This window comes from Chrysochloris asiatica, unplaced genomic scaffold (genome assembly GCF_000296735.1).
Source record: "Chrysochloris asiatica unplaced genomic scaffold, ChrAsi1.0 scaffold00213, whole genome shotgun sequence".
NCBI lineage: Eukaryota > Metazoa > Chordata > Mammalia > Afrosoricida > Chrysochloridae > Chrysochloris > Chrysochloris asiatica.
In genome coordinates this window covers 2,161,011-2,182,718 of record NW_006408731.1, presented here as the reverse complement: position 1 = coordinate 2,182,718, position 21,708 = coordinate 2,161,011, and the positions used below count along the sequence as shown (strand labels likewise).

General features: G+C 43.3%; 4 protein-coding genes across 4 annotated transcripts; 1 reads left to right on the top strand and 3 right to left on the bottom strand.

The window, feature by feature from the left end:
- Positions 1–4,919: 4,919 nt before the first annotated feature.
- On the bottom strand, positions 4,920–13,966 carry LOC102824290. Its single transcript, XM_006872872.1, has 4 exons — positions 13,562–13,966; positions 13,210–13,371; positions 12,726–12,795; positions 4,920–5,412 (listed from the first exon to the last, which is right to left on the bottom strand). Exons 1-4 carry the CDS (start codon positions 13,964–13,966, stop codon positions 4,925–4,927), a joined length of 1,125 nt encoding a protein of 374 aa, XP_006872934.1. The 3' UTR covers positions 4,920–4,924.
- Positions 6,729–7,040, bottom strand: LOC102815656 (histone H4-like). Its single transcript, XM_006872790.1, has one exon. The coding sequence runs from the start codon at positions 7,038–7,040 to the stop codon at positions 6,729–6,731; it is 312 nt and encodes a 103-aa protein (XP_006872852.1).
- A 1,811-nt stretch (positions 13,967–15,777) lies between the features above and the next one.
- LOC102816042 (histone H2A type 1-like) lies at positions 15,778–16,171 on the bottom strand. The gene has a single exon (XM_006872791.1). It carries the CDS (start codon positions 16,168–16,170, stop codon positions 15,778–15,780), a length of 393 nt encoding a protein of 130 aa, XP_006872853.1. The 5' UTR covers position 16,171.
- Positions 16,172–16,439: 268 nt separating this feature from the next.
- On the top strand, positions 16,440–16,820 carry LOC102816423 (histone H2B type 1-O-like). Its single transcript, XM_006872792.1, has one exon. The coding sequence runs from the start codon at positions 16,440–16,442 to the stop codon at positions 16,818–16,820; it is 381 nt and encodes a 126-aa protein (XP_006872854.1).
- Positions 16,821–21,708: the final 4,888 nt, after the last annotated feature.

Here is a 21,708-nt window from a genome sequence, read left to right as displayed (position 1 = left end):
ACCTGCTGAAAATTATACGTGGTCTCCCAGTTGTTAAATGTTATCGAGTCGGTTCCAACTGACAGTGATCCTGTATAGGGTTTCCGAGGAGCGGCTGGTGAGTTTGAACTGAGCTGACTATGCTTTTCAAACCTAAATAAATCCCACATTGTTTAGATGAGCACGGATTTTGTCAGACTTTCAGTACACTTTTCCAAGTGCTCTTACTAAACTCATTAACATTTAATCCGTTGTAAAGCAGCTCTGGTAGAGTAGCGGTTACGAATGTTGTTGTTAAGTGCCATCAAGTCGGTTCCGACACATAGCAACCCTGAACAGGGTTTCAGAGGTTTTAAATCTTTATGGGAGCAGAAAGCCACATCTGCCTTCCGCGGAGCAGCTGGTAGTTTCGAACTGCTGACCTTGCGGTTCGCAGCCCGATTCGTAATCACTAAGCTACCAGAGCTCTTGAGTGGTTACAAATAGAGCTGCTAATCTCACGGTCAGCAGTTCGAAACTACCAGCTGTTTCGCGGGAGAAAGATGAGGCTTTCTGCTCCGGTAAAGATTTACAGCCTCGGAAACCCTATGCAGGGTTGCTATGAGTGGCAACCAACTCCACCGTACACCACAACAAATGGAGTCCTAGTGTGGCGCCAGACTGCAAAGCCTTTTGAACTGCAAGGTCGGCGGTGCAAGCTCACCAACTGCTCCTCGGAAACCGTAAACAGGGTAGCTATGGGTCGGAACCGACTCTACAGCACTTAATATCAATGGTCAGGAAAACCATCCTCTGCAAGTGGCCAGGAGACATCAGGTCCAATCCATTCATGTGAGAAATAACTCTTGTGATCCATCTTCAGGAATTCATGAGATTGCAAGAGTTGGCAGACAGATTGTTGATTTAAACAGGCTATTCTGGGAGTAGGAAATTTAAATAAAAATGCAACCATTAAGACCTTGGGCAAGCCATTTTGGCTTCTCTGGGAGGAGGGAAAATGGGATGTACCATAGAATTGTATATGGAGAACTGGAACTGGAGGAGGGGCTTTTTGGGGGACAAGAATATGTTGTGTCTCAATTTACCCAGATGACCACTCAAGACCCTCAGGATCAGCAACGAAGCCTTTATTAACTGGCCAGCGACTACAGCCTCTCTAAAAGCAGGAAAAACTACAGCCCCAACCCAGTTTTTCAAAGAGTATCTACACATAGGCAGTGTAACATTATCTTGTACAAACCAAGGGTATGATGTATACATGAGCTGTTAGGGTGGGAGCTAGGAGTACATTTGCTGGGACAGTTACTTTTCAAGATTAACTTTGGCCAGCTGTTCTCAAGGTTAGCCTTTGCCACTGGTCGCAGTGTCCTTATTAGTCAGGTGGGCCCACTCAGATGTGAGGAATTTGCATAAGCATTTTTACAGAAGCCAAGTTTAGCTACAGTTAAGGGGGAAGGGGGTTTCTGCATCCAGGGAAGTTGTTAATGCTAAAAAATTTCCACTTCAGCCTGAGCCTTTCTTTAAAATTGGTTACTATTATAGGGCAATTGGGCCTTACAAATAAAAACCATTTGTTGAGGGCCATGTGGGCATCTGCCGTGTCTACGAGGCTGGGCACCCGATTTTGCAAAATTGAATAAAGGAAACCTCACTCTCAATAAAATGAGTACAGATTGGATTACTTGAGGGTTTGTCGGTATAGACATTTCTCACAATCCGTATTTTAGAAAAATAAATAACAGATTATTTCAAGGATAGATTTGGTATTGAGGGGCTGGAGTTTACCAAGGTTCAGCAAATGAAAGAAAATACTGATGCCTAAGAGAGCTAAGACAATGACTATGATGTTGAAATGAAGCTTGGAAAAGTTTGCTGTTTATTTGAGAGAGGAAATTAAAGGATTGTGTGGCTGCTTGATAAGAGAGATCAAATGATGGTTCAAATCTCTGATACAATCAACAGCCAGAAAAACTGTCAGGAAGGCTAAAATGGCCCCTTCATTTCCCTCCTTCCCCCACTCCCTCCAGGAGCTTCTGGACTGCTATTATTCATCCTTAGAGTCCTGGTGTGGTGCTGCATGGTAATGCACTGGACCACAAGGTCGGTTTGAATCACAAGGTTGGTTTGAACCCCAGGGATGGTGGTTCGAACTCACCAGCCATTCCTTGGAAACCCTATACAGGGTTGCTATGAGTTGAGATTGACTCTAAGGCACTTAACAACAACAAAAACTGGAATTATTCTAAGTATGCTCTATTACAGGATGTTACTTATTTGCTGTGATGCTATGCCACCAGTTTGATGGACATGTTTCAGGAGAGTCCAGAATAAGACAGACTAGAAAGAAGGATTTGGTGATCTACTTGTAAAAAAAGACCAGTGAAAACCTTATGAATATCAGTGCAACTTTGTGTCTGATATAATGTCTGAAGTTGAGGCTTTCAAGTTGGAAAAGCATTCAAAATAGGGAAGCCTGAAGTTGATCACACATGCAATTAAGATGCATTGATATTACTGGTGATTGTAAAGACAAGGTTGGAAGAAAGAAATATTAGTAGTTAGACAATATGGCTTGATATTAGAAATGATACCAGAGATCTCATGATAGAATGTCTGCTTCCTTGGAAATATTTTTTTTTTTATTCAACCTCTCACATTTCAACTAAACATGTGAATCTTGCTAGATGGAATACACAGGAAATCAAATCAACTACATCTGTGGAAAATGGTGGTGAAGAAGGTGTTTCATCAGTTAGAACAAGGCTGACTAGAACAGACCATCAATTGTTTATATGCAAGTTTAAACTGAAGCTGAAGAAAACTAAAACAAGTCCTCAAGAGCCAAAATATGACTATGAGTATGTTGTTGTTATGTGCTGTAGAGTCGGTTCCGACTCATAGCGACCCTGTACAGGGTTTCTGAGGCTGTGAATCTGTACAGGAGCAGAAAGCCTCATCTTTCTCCCATAGAACAGCTGGTAGTTTCGAACTGCTGACTGTGAGGTTAGCAGCCTGATTCATAACCACTATGCTACCAGAGCTCCTTGACCATGAGTGTATCCCACCTGAATTTAGAGATCATCTCAAGAACAGATTTGATGCATTAAACAACACTGACTAAAGACCAGTTGAGTTGTGAAATGACATCAAGGAAGGATATCATATGAAGAAAGCAAAAGGTCAGTTTTAAAAAGCAGCAAAGACCAAAATAGATGTCAGAAAGAGACTCTGAAACCTGCTCTTGAACATAGAGTAGCTAAAGCAAATGTAAGAAATTATAAAGTAAAAGTTCCGAACAGAAGATTTCAGGGGGTAGCTGGAGAAGACAAAGCAAAGTATTATAATGAAATGTGCGAAGACCTAGAGTTAGAGAACCAAAGGGAACAATACACTTTGTACTTTTCAAGTTCAAAGAACTGAAGAGAATTTCAAGCCTTGATTTGCAAAGGATTGTACAAGTCCTGGTGTGGTGCTGTAGAATATGTACTAAACCACAAGGTCAGTTTGAACTTTAAGGTTGGTGGTTAAAACTCCCAGCTGCTCTTTAGAAACCCTATACAGGGTCATTATGAGTCAAAACCGACTTGACAGCACTTAACAACAACATGGACAAAAAGGCTTCTGGACTCCTGGTGTGGTGCTGTAGGATCAGCACTGGACTGTAAACCACAAGGTCGGCAGTTTAAACCCACTAGCTGCTCTTCAGAAACCCTATACAGGTTCACTATGAGTCAGATTCGACTCTGGGGAACTTAACTACAACATGGGCAAAAAGTAGTCCTGATATGGCACTGTTGGATAAGCACTGAAATGTTAACCTAAAGGTCAGTGATTCAAACCCACCAGAAGTTCCTTGGAAACCCTATACAGGGTTGTTATGAGTTGAAACTGACTCAACAGTACTTAACAACCACAACATGGACCAAAAAAAATTGAACTATCAAAAGAAGATGGAAGTAACACTGAGTACCAAAAAGAATTGGTCCACCTTCAACATTTCAGGACGTGGAACTAGTAATGTCATTGCTATTATCAGATCTCTACTGACAAGAGAATACCAGAAAGATGTTTATTTGTATTTTATTAACTATGCAAAGGTTTCTGAATGTGTTTGTTCTTAAGTGCCGTCAAGTTGTTTCCGACCCGTAGTGACCCTGTATAGGGTTTCCGAGGAGCAGCTGGTGAGCTTAAATCGCCGACCTTGCAGTTCAAATGGCTTTGCAATCTGGCGCATTAACCCACAGTGCCACACCAGGATTTCTCTGAATGTGTAGATCATAACAAATTATGGGTAACATTGCAAAGAAATGGGAGCGTGTGTTTAAAACCCAGTTTAGTGTGAAGACCTGCATTGCTTGCACATGCTTTTAGTTTTCAATCCCATCTTATTGGGGGGGAAAAAAATCATGAAAACCCTCTAGCAAGAGCATTCTTAAAATTTAAGGGACAAACTAATTTTAGAGGCAGAGCTCATTGTAAAAATAGCTGTAAATGTACTTATTCTCAGCTGTTGACCCAAGCTCCCTAGAGTTCATCTTTTGGTACACATGATACTGAAAGGATCTAGAAACAGCAATGAGTCTAGTCTCTAATTCTGTTCTTAAAATGACACATAGGCAGAGATTCCATTAGCAAGGTTAAAGCGAGTCGCACATGAGTTGTTTCCTGTAGTAAATCGTGTATACAAACATAAGACTTGTCATAGTCTGCGTATGTTTATATAAAGCATGACTGCAGTCTACCAACAAGTAGAAAAGAATGTCATCACTGTGCAGCTTTTACGAGTCCGACACTAGACCGCAAGTCTCTACTCAATCCCAAAGTTAGAACCGACTCGGTGGCACCCACCATTCACTGTATTAGTGAGAACAGCTCTTTCTTAGTGAAAACTGAGGGGCTCTGAAAAGAGCCTTTGGGGCGTGCGTATTATGGGCTATTTAATAGCTTAAGCTCTCTCACCACGGATACGGCGGGCTAGTTGGATATCCTTGGGCATAATGGTGACACGCTTGGCGTGGATGGCACACAGGTTGGTGTCCTCAAAGAGCCCCACCAGGTAGGCCTCGCACGCCTCCTGCAGCGCCATCACGGCCGAGCTCTGGAAGCGTAGATCAGTTTTGAAATCCTGAGCGATCTCACGCACCAGCCGCTGGAACGGCAGCTTACGGATAAGCAGCTCGGTGGACTTCTGGTAGCGCCGGATCTCGCGCAGCGCCACGGTGCCCGGCCTGTATCGGTGAGGCTTCTTCACGCCACCGGTGGCTGGCGCACTCTTGCGGGCAGCCTTAGTGGCCAGCTGCTTGCGCGGCGCCTTGCCACCAGTAGATTTGCGAGCTGTCTGCTTAGTACGGGCCATTTCCAGAAAGAGGTAACACAACCAGAAAATGAGGTTTTCCAGCTCATAATCGCAGTATTTATAGGAACTCTCGTGTTCTGATTGGACAATTTACTGCTACTCCGCCCTACCCTCGCCGAATTGGCTCCCATCTTAACCCAGTAATTCATGCAAAATGTTTCCCGCGCCCATTTTGGTCTAGAAAACGTACAAAGAACTTATTTTATTGTTTTTTCTCCCCTCTTTTTAAAAAGGATTTTGCATGTATGAAGATTACTAGAGAGTGTTGTTTGCTTCAGTATCCATTGCTTTAAATAGGTGTTATGGATTCTTTCGACTGTTGATTAACATTAAAGGGAAAAACTGAGATTAAAAGACTTTTTTTTTTTAAGACTTTGAAATCGAAATTCGAACCACTCTGCTACATAAGTGCCGTGGAGTCGGTTCCGACTCAAATTGACCCTGTATAGGATTTCCGAGGAGCGGCTTGTGGGTTTGAACTGCTGACTTTGGCAGTCCAATGCTGTATGTTGTGTGCTGTCAAGTCGGTTCCGATTCAGGCAACCCTGTATAAATTTTCAGAAGGCGGCAGGTGGGCTCTATCAACCTTTCGGTTACTATGGCTAAGTGCCGTTGACACGGTTCTGACTCTTGTTGTTATGTGCCATGGAGTCGGTTCCGACCCATAGCGACCCTGTACAGGGCTTCCGAGGCTGTAAATCTTTACGGAAGCAGAGATCCTCCTCTTTCTCCCGCGAAACAGCTGGTAGTTTCGAACTGCTGACCTTGAGGCTCACAGCCTGATTTGTAACCACTAAGTTACCAGGGCCTGTAAAGGGTTTCCGGGGAGAGGCAGATTAATTAGAATTTAAACGTTGAGGTTCAGACGGACTTCTCAGTCCAGTGCGTTATCCTGCAGCGCTACACCTCGCACTTCCAAAATGTAAGAACCCCGTACTTAATAACTTCCAAAGCTTTTGTAAATTGTAGTCAGAACCCTTGGCTTTGCCAAGTCATACAGTTCCGCTCACTACCTCGTGTTAAGTGGCGTCGAGTCGGTTCTGACCCTGTATAGAGTTCCGGAGGAGCAACTGGAGATCTTGAGCCGATCACCTTGCGGCTCAAACTGATCTTGCAGTCAAGCGCATAACCCACAAGGAAAAAGTATGGAAACATGACATGTAGTTTTGCCAACAGCAGTCTTTCGCCCTCCTGGATTTGCATACCCTGCATAAAGTGGTTATTCTGCAGATGGATATGCAACATGGCATTGAACTGAGCCACCTAACTTTAAACTCAGTGAAAACATGGTCATGTATCTCAGAAACCCTTTAAAATGTTCCAAGCTCTTTAACAGATATCGTGGGTGGCCCTTAAAAGGGCCTTTGGGGAACGAAAATATCCAAAAAAATTCCTAACCCCCAAAGCCGTAGAGGGTGCGCCCTTGGCGTTTCAGCGCATAGACCACATCCATGGCAGTGACTGTCTTGCGCTTGGCGTGTTCAGTGTAGGTTACGGCATCACGGATCACGTTCTCCAGAAACACCTTGAGAACCCCGCGGGTCTCTTCATAGATAAGGCCAGAAATACGCTTGACACCACCACGCCTCGCCAAGCGGCGAATAGCAGGCTTGGTAATGCCCTGGATATTGTCTCGTAGCACCTTACGATGGCGCTTAGCGCCTCCTTTCCCCAGGCCCTTACCACCCTTACCGCGACCAGACATGTTGGAGTCGATATGGAATACAGTCAGCTAAGCCCTGAAGTGCTGTCTTATATAGCAGTTACTCGGACCTGTTTGAAGACTTCTCACCCCACCCTTCCCTACCTCCCCACCCCCTGTATCCGCTTAGCTCTCTGATCTGTAGCCCTGCCTACAAATCCTGGGGGTGGGGGAGGGGGAGGAGGGCGGCGTTTAAACGCCTAGTTTCAAAATGATGCCTAAGCAAAAGTTACTACTGGTCATATAAAAAGCTCTCCCTTCAGTGCTTTGCACCTACTCATCAATGTAAGGCCTTCCTTTTGTTCTGTTCAGGCCATGAAAGTCTGAAGTCACCTTTTGACACTGATCACTGGATGCTGGAATCATTTTGACAAGGAGGATGGTGCTCACTTCAGTTATTTGTGAAACTGTCTCAGATGCCAAATACTTCCCATATAATCTCATTTAATCAGTTGACTCAAAAATTCTTTCCTTATGATCTTGATTTAGTGAGCCTGAAAAGAGGCTAACTTCAATTAATGCTTGATTCTGACTTCAAGATTCAATTTAATAATCCATTTCTCACTGAATTTATAGGCTGGCTTCTTTTTTCTTCTGTTAAGTAATAACAGAAGGAAAAAGTCCTAGTGTGACACTGTGAATTGGCACTGGATCTCAAAGTTGGTTGAATTGCAGGATTAGTGGTTCAAGCTCGGTCACCAGCCTGATAAAGATGATGAACTCTGAAAGGTCTGCAGTTTGGTTTGGTTGCTTTGACAATTTGCCTTGAGACTGATACATAGTCATCTTGCTGTGTGTCATCCAGTAGGTTTGGACTGATAGTGAACTTTTATAGGGTTTCTGAGAAACTGGTGGGTTTGAATTGCCAATCTTGTTTTTATCAGTCCAGTGCTTATCCTACAGTGAATGCCACACCAGGATTTATCTTGTTAAGCACCATCAAGTCATTCTGACTCATAGAAACTCTCTATAAATTTTCCAAGGAGCTGCTTGGCTGGTGGGTTTTGGACCACTGATCTTGCAGATAACAGTCCAGTAGCACTTATCCTACAGTGCCACACCAGGACCAGGTTCATCTTGTTTTTTGTTAAGTGCTATAGAGTCAGTTTCATGTATAGAGTCAGTTCCACTCACAGTGACCATGTATAGGATTTTCTAAGGAGCCACTGGTGGATTTGAGCCCCCACCATTGCAGTTAACAATCCAGTATTTATCCTAGAGCGCCACCCCAGAACTTTACAAGGATTTACATGGGGTCTCATCTTTGTTAGTGTGCCATTCAATTGATTTCAACTCATAACAAACCTGTTTCCAGGAGTGGCTAGTGGATTTGAACCACTGACCTTGTGGTTAGCAGTTCAATGCTTATCATACAGTGCCACACCAGGACTCATCTTGTTGTGTGCTGTTGAGTCAGAGTTGGTTCCAACACAGGAAACCCTGTATAGGGTTTCCAAGGAAGGGCTGGTGAGTTTGGACCACTGATGTTGCAATTCAAACTGACCTTGAAGTCAAGTGCTTATCCTATGGCACCACCCCAGGACTCTAGGCTCAAAGATTCATCTTGCTGTTGTGTTGCTGTGAATTGCCGTCAAGTCAGTTCCAACCCATAGCGACCTTGTGTAGGGTTTCCAAGGAGCAGCTGGTGAGCTTGAACCTCCAACTTTGCAATTCAAACGGCTTTTCAGTCTGATGCATTAACCCACAGCGCCACATCAGGACTCCAAAGATTCATCTTATAAAGGTGTAAATACTTGTGAATTCTCTGTTAAATCAGATACTTTGTCAATTCTTTTCTCCCACTTACATAGAGGAAACACTTTGACTAACTCTGGAGATTTCTTAATTTGGAAAGGGTTTAAGAATCTTGTTTTACTAGAATTAAGAACTCTTTTAATGTTTCATTTTTCTCTTCTTCCGCAAATAATGGTGCTAATTGCCATAACTGTCCCAATAAATTCTTGATGATTACATGGAACAAGTACTGTGTGGTTGGTTTTCTTGTTGTTGTTGTTGTTGTTTTTCTTTTTCTTCTCATATTAGGAAGGATTGAATAAACAGTGAAGCAATTTGACTCTAAAGTACATAGTGTTGCCATGATTAGGATTTGACTCAGTGGCAACTGGCTAATCCAAATCCTAACTCACTGTCACTGGATTTCAACTCAGCAACCCTTCTCAGGCAATAGGCTAGTGGGTTTTAACCACTGACCTTTCGATTAGCTGTCCAACGCCTAACCCATAGCACCACCATGGCTCCACATATGGCATGTTGTTGTTGTTGTTAAGTGCTGTCGAGTCGGTTCCGACCCATAGCGACCCTGTACAGGGTTTCCGAGGGTGTAAATCTTTACGGGGAGTAGAACACCTCATCTTTCTCCCGCGGAGTGGCTGGTAGTTTTGAACCGCTGCCCTTAAGGTTCGCAGCCCATTTCGTAACCACTACGCTGGTAGCGTAGTGATTACGAATTGGGCTATGAACCGCAAGATCAGCAGTTCGAAACTACCAGTGGTTCCGCGGGAGAAAGATGAGGCGTTCTGCTCCCGTAAAGATTTACAGCATCGGAAACCCTGTGCAGGGTCGCTATGAGTCAGAACCGACTCCATGACACTTAACAACAACAACCTCCCTGAGTATACGTCAGGTTCATCAAATTGCAGCAATTTACCCTTACATATGGACTCAAAAAGCCTCACTGCCATCAAGTTGATTCGGATTTATAGTGACTGAATGAGTCCTGGTGTGTTGCTGTGGGTTATTTCGCTGGACTGCAAGGTCAGTTTGAACTGCAAAGTCAATTGTTCAAGCTCACCGGCTGGTCCTTGGAAACCCTATACAGGATCACTGAGTCGACAACACTTAACAAGAACAACAAGGGTTTCTGATGCTGTACATCTTTAAGGGAGCAGAAAACCATTGCTGGAGGGATCTGACCTTGAGATTAGCAGTCCAGTGCTCCAGCACCACACGAGGACTTCTCATGAAACTGTTCTAGTAGTTTGTAGTTTATTATATGTTATACAATAAATGCTAGATGAATTGAAAACAAATGAGATTTCCCCACTTCAAAGCTGATAGTCATATATCACCATCCCAGGTCCATACCTACAAATCAGGCCTACCTGAACAATCAATAGATTTCACCTTCTTTCTAAATCTCTGGTAGCACTAAACCTTCAGTATCTGTGGATAACAATAAAAGAAAAACCTGCTGATTCCTGGATATTGAGTAAGGCAAATTCCTCACGGTCCAGACATTTCTGGACTCTGTTGGATGACTCTTTACTCTACTTGTTTTTTTCCTTTTGCCTCATCTTTCTCCCAGAGTGGTTGGTGGGGGTTGGATGGACCTTTTGGCTACCAGCCCAATGCTTAACACACTGTGCCACCAGGGCTAGTTTTCCCTAAAGATTTACAGCCTTGGAAACCCTATGGGGACAATGTAGGATAAGCCCTGGAGTGCTAACTGCAAGGTTGGCAGTTCACACCCACCAGGTACTCTCGGAAACCCTATACAAGATTGCTAGGAGTTGGAACTGACTCCATGGCACACAACAACCACAACAAAGTGACTGGAATGAAATGCATGGTGTAGGACATGTCAGTATGCAACAAAAACCTGAGATTGAGTGGGACCTAGCTCCTGTATAAACGTGAAAGCAAATTAAAGGGAGGGATTATTGGTTGTGTGCTGTAGAGTTGGTTCTGACTTATAATGACCCTGTATAGGGTTTCTGTGGCTGTAAATCTTTATGGGAGCAGAAAACCTCATCTTTCTCCCATGGAATAGCTGGTAGTTTTGAACTGCTAACCTTGCGGCTTGCAGCCCGAGTCATGACCACTACGCTACAAGACTCTTTTATTAACACTTAAGCAGGACAAAGACAAATCATCTGGATGAAGGAGACCACCTGTATAAAACCATGATATCTAAAGGATTCACAGTCAAGTGGCTAATTATAGAAAACAAAGGAAATCTTCTCAAAATCTTAATTGGCAGCAAATCAGTTCATCAATATTGCAGACCAGACTACAGAAGTGGGGAAAAGATCATGATTGGGCTACATATACAATTACAGATTAGAAAATTTTACAGGGTTGGTTCTGGGGTCTTCAGGCCACCTGGTTATTGTTAAGTGTCGTCGAGTCGGATCTGACCCATTGCAACCCTATACAGGGTTTCTGAGGAACAACTGGTGAGCTTGAACCATCAACCTCGCAGTTCAAACGTTTGCAGTCTGGAGCATTAACCCACAGGGCCACACCAGGATAGTTAGGGTATGAAATATGACTATGCAGCTCTGATAACCCCAATCTCCACTAAGGGAATGCATGCCCAGGCAAGTCATTTTGAGGCTGGTAGGCTTGTGGAAATAGGCTCTGACCCCTCATGTCCCCTAGGCTCATAGTTCATTCCTGGAGCAAGGTTTACATTCCAGGAAATAAGCAACAGACCACCTCAGCCTCATGTGATCACCCAGGCTAATCTCCTGTTCCTGACCCACCTCCGGGTGGTGAGCTAATGTTTACCTGCTTCCACTTCTGTAACTGCTTGTTTGTATGCTCCTATGTCTTTCCCCCGCCATGTGTTTGAACCAACCAATCCCAGGTAGCCCTGTGAAGTTGTTGACCCCCGCTAACCAATCCCAAATGAACTCATGTATGCACCCCTTGTTGTTGTGAAGTGCCCTTGAGTCGGTTCCAGCCCATAGTGACCCTGTATAGGGTTTCCAAGGAGCAGCTGGTGAGCTTGAACTGCCAACCTTGCAGTTCAAACGGCTTTGCAGTCTGGCGCATTAACCCACCGCGCCGCACTCCCTATAAAATATCCTCAAACAGAGAAGATGGGGGCTAAGCCTCTGGATATGAATTTGCTGAGCCACGTGCTAGCACAATAAAGCCCTTCCTTTGTTACAACCGCGTGGCCTTGGCAACTCCATCAGAGCGACTCCGGTAACAATTTCAAGGCAAGACTGTCCCTTTCCCTGTTGCTGTTAAGTGCCCTGGAGTCAGAACGGATTCATAATGATCTTGTATGTTTCCAAGGAGCAGCTGTTGAGTTTAAAGTGCCAATCTTGTGGCTAGCAGTGCCGTGCTTATCCTACAGCTCTACACCAGGAATCATCTCCCTGGGCTGGGTAAAAACCCACAACTATTGACTTGATTCTGATCAATAACGACCCTATGGAACAGAGTAAAACTGTTTCTTAGGGTTTCAAAAACAGTAAATCTTTAAGGGAACTGTACTGGTATAGTGTAGGATAAGCACGCAACTGCAAGGTCAATTTGAACTGCAAAGTTGACGATTCAAACTCACCAGCCACTCCTGGAAACCCTATACAGGCACTTTACAATAAACATTGGCTAGATGAGATTGTAATATACTTTCAAACACACTCTGCCTGAGGGAAAAGCATTTTACATTTCTGATTAATGGTCAAAGAGAATTTTAAAATAAACAATTTATGTCAAGACTAAAAATGGAATCAGTTCTCACTGTAAACAGCATCATTCAGTAAAGCAATTGCTTAGGATTTAAACCCTAACCGTTTTTAAAATGATTACTGATCTTTCTGAACTTTTATGAGGGAAAGAAATAATAAAGGCAAGTGCTTTGTGAATTTTAAAATAAAGTATGCATAATGAATTAACAAATTCACTCATTTAACAAATATTCATTTATTTAACCTGTCTTGTGCTGGTCACTTTCTATTCTAGGGACATAACAGCAGCGAATCCAGTCCAAAGAAACTTTGACCTATGACGTGAATATTGTATAGAAAGAGAAAGTGAGTAAAATTTTATTTTTAAAACTGATTTACAGATTTTGGAGAACAAATGTCTCCTAGGTCTAGTGTTTCATACACATAAGTATGACATCAAGTAAAGTCGGGCAGTCAGCTGGAGGGTTTAGGAACGGGGTTGATGGCAGAATGCCTGTCACGCTTGTGGATACTGCCGAATAAAAACCAGTGGGTGAGCTAATTTGCTTTAATCTTGGAGTAAATGTGAAGAATAACTTTTCAGAGCTTTTATTTTTAAGATTGCCAGAAGACAAACTACTGGTAGACAAAGTACAAAGTTTCTAGGCTTCCAGATTATACAAACTGTTTCCATCAAATTTACAGTCATAATGTGGGAAGAGATGACAATACCTATGCTCTGAACTCACTTGTAGTTGGCTAGTAAATCCATGCTTGCTGTAAATAAACTTGTTTCTTAGGGCCTTTGCTACATCCATTGTCTCGGAATCCTGTGTGGCGCTGTAGGTTATTAACCCACGATACTGGGTCCCTAGGGATTGGAACAGATTCGACTGCACTAATACTGAAACCTGCAGAGCGAGATAACTTGAGGACAGTTAACTTGCTTTACAGTTATTAACAGAACCTAGCGGTCTCCTCTGCACAGGGGGCGATTCTTTAAACATTGTGTTTGCAGCTGCTTCCATTGGAGTGTAAATGGCTCTAAAAAGAGCCTTTGGAAAGGAATAGATTACCAGGACTAGCTGCAAGGCATTAGGCCCGCTCCCCACGGATGCGACGGGCCAGCTGGATATCCTTGGGCATAATGGTAACGCGCTTGGCGTGGATAGCACACAGATTGGTGTCTTCAAAAAGTCCGACCAGGTAGGCCTCGCACGCCTCCTGCAGCGCCATCACGGCCGAGCTCTGGAAGCGCAGATCAGTCTTGAAATCCTGAGCGATCTCGCGCACCAACCGCTGGAAGGGCAGCTTACGGATCAGCAGCTCTGTGGACTTTTGGTATCGCCGGATCTCGCGCAGCGCCACGGTGCCAGGCCGGTAACGGTGAGGCTTCTTCACGCCACCCGTGGCCGGCGCGCTCTTACGGGCAGCTTTTGTAGCCAACTGCTTACGCGGTGCCTTGCCGCCGGTGGACTTGCGAGCTGTCTGCTTGGTACGAGCCATAGTTTTAAGCTGCGCTTTGAGAAAAAACTGAAGAAGTGGTGTTGGGACCAGACTTTATACTAATGCTCCGATCCTGATTGGCCAGTAATGTTGTAGTTGTGACTGGATTGGTTCTTACTTCAATCTTTATTTGGTTGCTTCCACCCCTACCCCCCCACCCCTGCGGGGAGTCCTGGTGTGGCGCTGTGGGTTAATGCGCCAGACTGCAAAGCCGTTTGAATAGCAAGGTTGGTGGTTCAAGCTCACCAGCAGCTCCTTGGAAACCCTATACAGGGTCGCCATGCGTCGGAATCGACTCGTTGGCACTTAACAACAACAGCAACAACCCCTTGCGGAGTCCTGGTGTGGCCCTGTAGCATAAGCACTGGGTCGCTATGAGTCGGAACTGACTGACCGCACTAAACAACAATGGGTTAGAACGGACTCGACAGCACTTCACAACACCAACAACCCCTCTGAACTGCTAGCTTCAGGGTCCGTGGTTCAAACCCACCAGCTGCTCCTTGGAAACCCTGTACAGAGTCAGTATAAGTCGAAACCGATTCATGTCACTCAAAAATTCAGGACAGTTTTGTTTCCCTTGAGACATAATTTTTATTTTCTAATGTTGCAGGACACAGTGATTGCTGTGTTTCATTGTACTTTACTCTCTTCGACGAATCACTTTATTAAACGATTCCCTCAGTGAACAGGGAATCTGACGGTGAATTTTTGGATGTTATGCGCCTATACTATTCTTAAGGAAACGCATTTTCATTGGAGCCTCTTTTCTTTCTCAGATAATACGAAAAACAATTCCAGAATACTGTATTAGTCTATGAAAAAAGGTTGTTTAATCACCAAATCATCCTGTTCTGCTTTTAGTGACTGTACTAAACTCAGAACAAAAGTTCTGGAGTAACAGAGTTTTACTCTGCCTAGTGTGGCTTTTGGACTGGATACAAGCTCTAAATAATGTGCAATTATTTTCGTTAACATGATTTTGATGCAAACAGCTAACTATTCAATAAGAAAATTCAAGTTTTTAATCAGGATGTATGCGGTAATAGATTTGCACTGATCAGTGATTAGGGTTTTTCCGGTAAGCATAACACTGGGGGAAAAAAAAGTTTGGGTTAGGACTGAGGTTTTAATTGAGCAGTGGATGACCAGGCTCTACTATTTGCAAAGAAAAAAAACTGGCCTAAAGTATTTAACATATTATCTGGAGCAAATGTTTACAACTGTGCTTTTTGAGACAGGATGAAATGTTCATGACAATAAAGACGAACTGCATTTGTATATTGCTTTTTATTATGAATTTAGTGAATGTTTTGCAAGCAATATGCGTACACCTTCGTTTCATATGCTTGCAATCACCTCCACGTTTGTCAGTTAACGGTATTTACCTCTACTTACTAACTTTTGCATTCTTCCGTGTCTTTGCTTCTGTCATCTTTCCAGTCAACCTCGCTCTTGCATTGACTGCCTGGTCCCAAGTTAACATGTGGGCACCCTCTAGCCAGTAGATAATCTCTTCCCTCCAACCCCCTAGTAAGCATGTTATGTGCCGTCGAGTCGGCTCCGACCCATAGCGACCCTGCACAGGGCTTCCGAGCAGCTAGTGACCTTGAACCGTCGACCTTGCAGCTCAAACGGCTTTACAGTCTGGCACATTAACCCACAGCAGGAGTCTCTTTCTGCTTTTGTGTTTATGTGCTTTTACTAAAGTAGATACTGGTTTACAAATAGTGTTCAGTTCTTTCGAAGAAATGCTGCATGGCTCTGAAAAGAGCCTTTGGTTAATCAGAGGTTTATAGTGAATTCAGACCTTACTTGCCCTTGGCCTTGTGGTGGCTCTCGGTCTTCTTGGGCAACAACACGGCCTGAATGTTAGGCAAGACGCCACCCTGGGCGATGGTGACTTTACCCAACAGCTTGTTGAGTTCCTCGTCGTTGCGAATAGCTAGCTGCAGGTGGCGCGGAATGATGCGTGTCTTCTTGTTGTCGCGGGCTGCGTTGCCCGCCAGCTCCAGGATCTCAGCCGTCAGGTACTCCAGCACCGCTGCCAGGTACACCGGAGCGCCGGCCCCGACCCGCTCGGCATAGTTCCCTTTGCGGAGGAGGCGGTGGACACGGCCCACTGGGAACTGGAGTCCGGCGCGGGAAGACCGAGTCTTAGCTTTGGCGCGTGCCTTACCTCCCTGCTTACCACGTCCCGACATAATGGCTTGTTTAAGACAACTGAGACAGAGTGTAGAAACCGGCACCTTTTATAGTTACTGATGGGCGCGAAAATACAACTGTGCCATTGGCTAAAGGGCAAACACAGTTTTTTAAAATGTTATGGTCTGATTGGAAAATAGAGATTGATGTCATTTCCGAAGGGCCTCCAATCAGGCAAAATCTATACGCATCCTAATTTACATATGACACTATAAATCGAAAGAACGCTACTGTTTCTCTGTTTACTGTGGTGTTCTGTAGCTCCACTATGCCTGACCCGGCCAAGTCAGTCCCTGCCCCGAAAAAGGGCTCGAAAAAGGCGGTGACTAAGGCGCAGAAGAAAGACGGCAAGAAGCGTAAGCGTAGCCGCAAGGAGAGCTATTCCATATACGTGTACAAGGTACTGAAGCAGGTCCACCCCGATACCGGCATCTCATCCAAGGCCATGGGCATCATGAACTCCTTCGTGAATGACATCTTTGAACGCATCGCTGGTGAAGCATCACGCCTGGCGCATTATAACAAGCGCTCTACCATCACATCTCGGGAGATCCAGACAGCCGTGCGCCTGCTGCTGCCTGGAGAACTGGCCAAGCACGCCGTTTCTGAGGGCACCAAAGCCGTCACCAAGTACACCAGCGCCAAGTGAGCTGTCTGTCGCATTTCATACCCCAACGGCTCTTTTAAGAGCCACTCACACTTCTCTAAGAAAAGCTGTAGCACATTACCTGTCTTGTTTTTGTGTGGGTGAAGGGTAACTTGGAGTAACCGGAAAGGGAGGGAAATGGCTTTAGGTTTTGCTCTCTGCAGCAGTAGTAATAAATTACCATTATTGTCATTAGTGAAAAAAATACCAACTGTTCTGCAAGAGAAAGATGAGGCTTTGTGCTCCCGTAAAGATTTGCAGCCTTGGAAACCCTTATGAGTCGGAACTGACTCCACCGTGCTTTACAACAACTGTCAGCGCCTCCTATTATTGGGCACTGTTCGAAAAGCCCGCCACGAGCTGCAATTGGCTTGGCTTGGCACTCCCGCTCGTTTTACGTTACCTGTGGGAAAGTCCTCGGCTCTAGAGTCTGAGCTGTAAATTAACAGTTTCGTTTTCCAAAACCCAGAGATAATCTAATTACACTACAAAATAGGGATTGTAACTTTAGCCCTGACTGCAGCACGGAGTAGAACTGGAGAGTAGGATTTTCAATGCTGATCTTCCGGAAACATGCCAGTTTGTCTTACGAAGAGCGCCATTTGGTAGGTTTGAACTGCCACTGCCAACTTTTAGGTTGGTATCGAGACAATGATTTAGGTTAAAAAAGCCACGTGAACAATAAAGGTCAAGGAAGTTCTTATAAAGATCACATTTTTAAGCAGCTAAACCAAAAGCTTGGGGAAGTTGCATTTTAGAATATTTTCATCAGGTAGGCCAGCTAGGGCCAGAGCTTTTTGAACCATCAACCTTTCAAGAAAAAAATGAGACATATATACTACTCAGGGATTCCTACTACCTCTTTTTAAAAGGCACATCACATACTCTTGGCCTTTTAAAATCAGCTACTTATCTAGCAACTCACTAGTTTTATTCTTCTTTTTTTTTTTTTAAGTATTATTTTCATGTACACGGGAGAGGTTGTTAAGTGCCTTTGAGTGGGTTGCGACTCAGTGACCCTGTATTGGGTATCCGAAGAGCAGTTGGTGGATTTGAACTGCCAACCTTGTGGTTAGCAGTTCAGTGCTGATACTAGAGCACCACACCAGGAGTCCACCTGGGAAAGGTAGGAAGAACAAATTGTTCATTTTGATTTAGCAAAGAAATATCACATGAATTAAGATGAAGGTAAGGATGTCAGTTTGCATTTTATTACTACAGCTGCAACAGTAAAACAAACAACCAATTAGAATTACAAACTGATAGAAGTTTAAAGTGACAGTAAACAATGTCTGAGGTATGGGTGTCTTTGGAAATCATTTCCCATTAAAAATATTAGTGACCAGTTCTGTTTTATGATACCTAACAAGTTTTTCTCTGTAGCTAAAAATAAGGGGATTTCTCTCCCATCACTTAGAAGGGCCTATTTCAAGGCTGAGTGATGTAAATTCCTAGAGATAAAAGCAGGCCAGACTGACAATTTGGCAGGTCAAATTAAAAGGTAAAAAAGAGGGTTGCTAACAAAAGTGCTATGGATTGTCAGGATAAATCACCAAAGACTTGCAAGTGGACAAAAAAGACTCCAGTCGTTTCAGTGGTACATTGGGTGCTGTGTGTTGGAGCCTCTAGGATGATTTATTCTAGGGGGATATGTATCTTTGATGGTCTATGATTGATTAGGCTATTTTACAACTCTGTTGTCAAGTGCCAATAAGTTGATTTCAACTCATAGCAACCCTGCATAGGGTTTCTGAGGCTGTAAACCTTTTCAGGAACAGAAAGCCTTATCTTTCATCAGCTGAACAGTTAGTTGGTGAGTTCAGATCTCTGATTTTGTGGTTAGCAGTCCAGTGCTTATCCTACAGAGCCACTGTGCTCCCATTTTACAACTTTTGTTGTTGTTGTTAAGTGTCATTGAGTCAGTACCGACTCATAGTGACCCTATGCACAGCAGAACAAAACACTGCCCGGTCCTGGGCCAACCTCACAATCATTTTTATGTTTGAGCCCATTGATGCTGTCACTGTGCCAATTCATCTCTCTGGGGGTCTTCCTCTTTTTCTCAGACTCTCCACTTTCCTAAACATGATATTCTTCTCCAGTGACTGGTCCCTCCTGACAATATGTCTGAAGTATGAGAGACGAAGGCTTGCCATCCTGGCTTCCAAGGAGCACTCTGGCTGTACTTCTTCCAACACAGGTCTATTTGTTGTTTTGGGAGTCCATGGCACTTTCAATATTCTTCTCCAACACCATAATGCAAATGCATCAATTCTTCTACAATCTTCCTTATTCATTATCCGACTTTCGCATGCATACGAGGTTATTGAAAATACCATGGCTTGGATTAGGCATACCTTAGTCCTTCCTCAAACTTACATCTTTGCTCTTCAACACTTTAAAGAAGTCTCTTGTGCAGCAGATTTGCCTAATGCAATACATCTTTTCATTTCTGGACTGCTTCTTCCATGAGTGTTGATATTTGATCCAAGAAAAATGAAGTCTTTGACAATTTCAATTTTTTCTCCATATGGATGTTGTTTATTGAGCCAGTGGTGAGGATTCTTGTTTTCTTTACATTGAGGTGTAACCCATACCAAAGGCTGTGTTCTTTGATCTTCATCAGTAAATATTTTAAGTACTCTTTGCCTTCAGCAAGCAAGGTTGTATCATCTGCATATCACAGGTTGTTGCTGAGTCTTCCTCCAATCCTGATGCAACATTTTTCTTCATATAATCCAACTTCTTGGATTATTTGCTAAGCCTGAAAATTGAATAAGTATGGTGAGAGAGTACAACCCTGTCTCTCACCTTTCCTAAATTTTAAACCATCCGGTGTTCCCTTGTTCTGTTCAGATAACTGTTTCTTAGCCTGTGTACAGGTTCCTCATGAGTACAATTAAGTGTTCCAGAATAGTCTTACTTTGCAATGTTATCATAGCTTGTCATTGTCCACACAATCAAAAGCCTTTGCATAGTCAGTAAAGCACAGGTAAACGTCTTTCTGGTATTTTCTGCTTTCAACCAAGATCCATCTGACATCAGCAATGATATCCTTCATTCCACATCCTCTTCTGAAACCATCTTGAACCTCTGGAAGTTAACTCTCAATGGACAGTTGTAGTCATTTCTGTATTATCTTTAGTGAAACTTTGCTTGCCTGGGATATCAATAATATTGCCTGATGATTTCTGCATTCCGTTGGGTCGCTTCTCTTTGGAATGAGGACAAATACGGATCTCTTCCAAATTTCTTGGCATAGATGAGTGAGTGCCTCCAGTGCCACATCAGCTTGTTGAAAGATTTAAATTTGTATTCCATCAATTCCTGGTGCCTTGTTCTTTGCCAATGGCTTTAACTCACCTTGGACTTCTTCCTTCAGTATCATTGGCTCTAGATCATGTGCTGTTCTTGAAATGGTTGAACATTGATCATTTCTTTTTGGCACAGTGACTCTGTGCACTCCTTCCATCTTCTTTTGATGCTTTCTGCATCATTCAGTATTTTGCCCAGAGAATCCTTCAACACCACAAGTCGAGGTTTGAATTTTTTCTTCTGTTCCCTCTGCTTGAGTAATGCTGAGTGTGTTCTTCATTTTTGGTTTTCTAATACTTTTGGTTTTACAACTTTATAGAGATATAATTTAAGTTATAGAACACTGATAATATGGAGATGATGCTGTTTTTCCTTTTTACTGTGAATTGGGAGGTTTTCAGAACAGGTCACCTTTACATTCATACACATTTTATTTTACTTTGTTTACTGCAATCCCCACTATGGAACAGCTCTTACCCCATTTCTTCCCTGTGTTTCAGGGTTCCATTCTTCCTTCTATCATACATAACCCTTCTGAGCTCTGTTCTTGGGACAATGTTATCCTTTGGATCTTAAATAGTTAGTTATTCTAAGGTACGTGTGCTTCCCAATATTATTATTAGCCATGAAAATGATTCTTGATGATAGTGTGGAAAGGAAGATAGGGAGCACAAGTCACCTTTTTTTCTTCTAAACCTCACCAGAGACAGTTCACTGCCATAGGAATATTGCCCCACAAAGAAGTTTCTGGACCACTCTTGTTGTTGTTAAGTGCCGTCGAGTTGATTCCAACCCACAGCAACCCTGTATAGCGTTTCCAAGGAGCAGCTGGTAAGTTTGAACCACCGACCTTGCAGTTCAAACGACTTAGCATTAGCCCACAGTGCCACTTAAAATTAGGAAATTTCTGTAATTTCATTAAAATCTATGAAATGGGCAACTCTGAAGAATCAGATTCCAATTTTGAGGAATTAGAAGATTTTAGTTCTACCAACCTTAACCTAGGTACTACTGTCACCATCATCCTTGTACTTTATTGAATTGTCTGAGATTGCTTGTCTCCCTTTTCTCAACTAATAGTGATCTTCGGAGTCTCTTCCAGCAAAGTTTGTTTCTAAAAATAAGTCTCTTAGATGTGTAACTAAAAGTGTTCGTTTCAGGAACAGACAATCTCAGGACCATCAAGAAGGAAGAACATGAGATCCCTACCTAGAAAAGCAGCGACAGCAGAGATAGTGGCAGAGGCAATGGCAAGACAGATAGAGCAGCTGCAGGCTCGAGGCCTATGGACTGAGAAAGGTTGTGTGCCTGCCAGCAGGAGGCAAACTTGCAAAATATGCCCTTTGGATATTTAAATGATATATGTTTTTCATTTTATATGTGTACATCAAATATTTTTTCTTTGTTCATTTGTGAAATATAAAAGGGAAACCACAGGGAGGAAGTAGGATAATAGTTGTTGCAAGGAGGGGATTGTAATCCCTGAGATTAAACAAATTGCATGATTTATTGAATGTAAAGATGATGCTCTTGTATGTTAACCTTCACTCAATTCACAATGAAAATTGGGGGGGGG

Coding starts and splice junctions, on each gene's coding strand:
- LOC102824290 (XM_006872872.1), bottom strand. CDS start 13,966: ATGGCTCGTACCAAGCAGACAGCTCGCAAGTCCACCGGCGGCAAGGCA. Junction 12,796..13,209: donor GATTTACTAGCCAACTACAA/GTGAGTTCAGAG, acceptor TTCACGTCATAG/GTCAAAGTTTCTTTGGACTG. Junction 5,413..12,725: donor AAGTGACCAGCACAAGACAG/GTTAAATAAATG, acceptor TTGTCCAATCAG/AACACGAGAGTTCCTATAAA.
- LOC102815656 (XM_006872790.1), bottom strand. CDS start 7,040: ATGTCTGGTCGCGGTAAGGGTGGTAAGGGCCTGGGGAAAGGAGGCGCT.
- LOC102816042 (XM_006872791.1), bottom strand. CDS start 16,170: ATGTCGGGACGTGGTAAGCAGGGAGGTAAGGCACGCGCCAAAGCTAAG.
- LOC102816423 (XM_006872792.1), top strand. CDS start 16,440: ATGCCTGACCCGGCCAAGTCAGTCCCTGCCCCGAAAAAGGGCTCGAAA.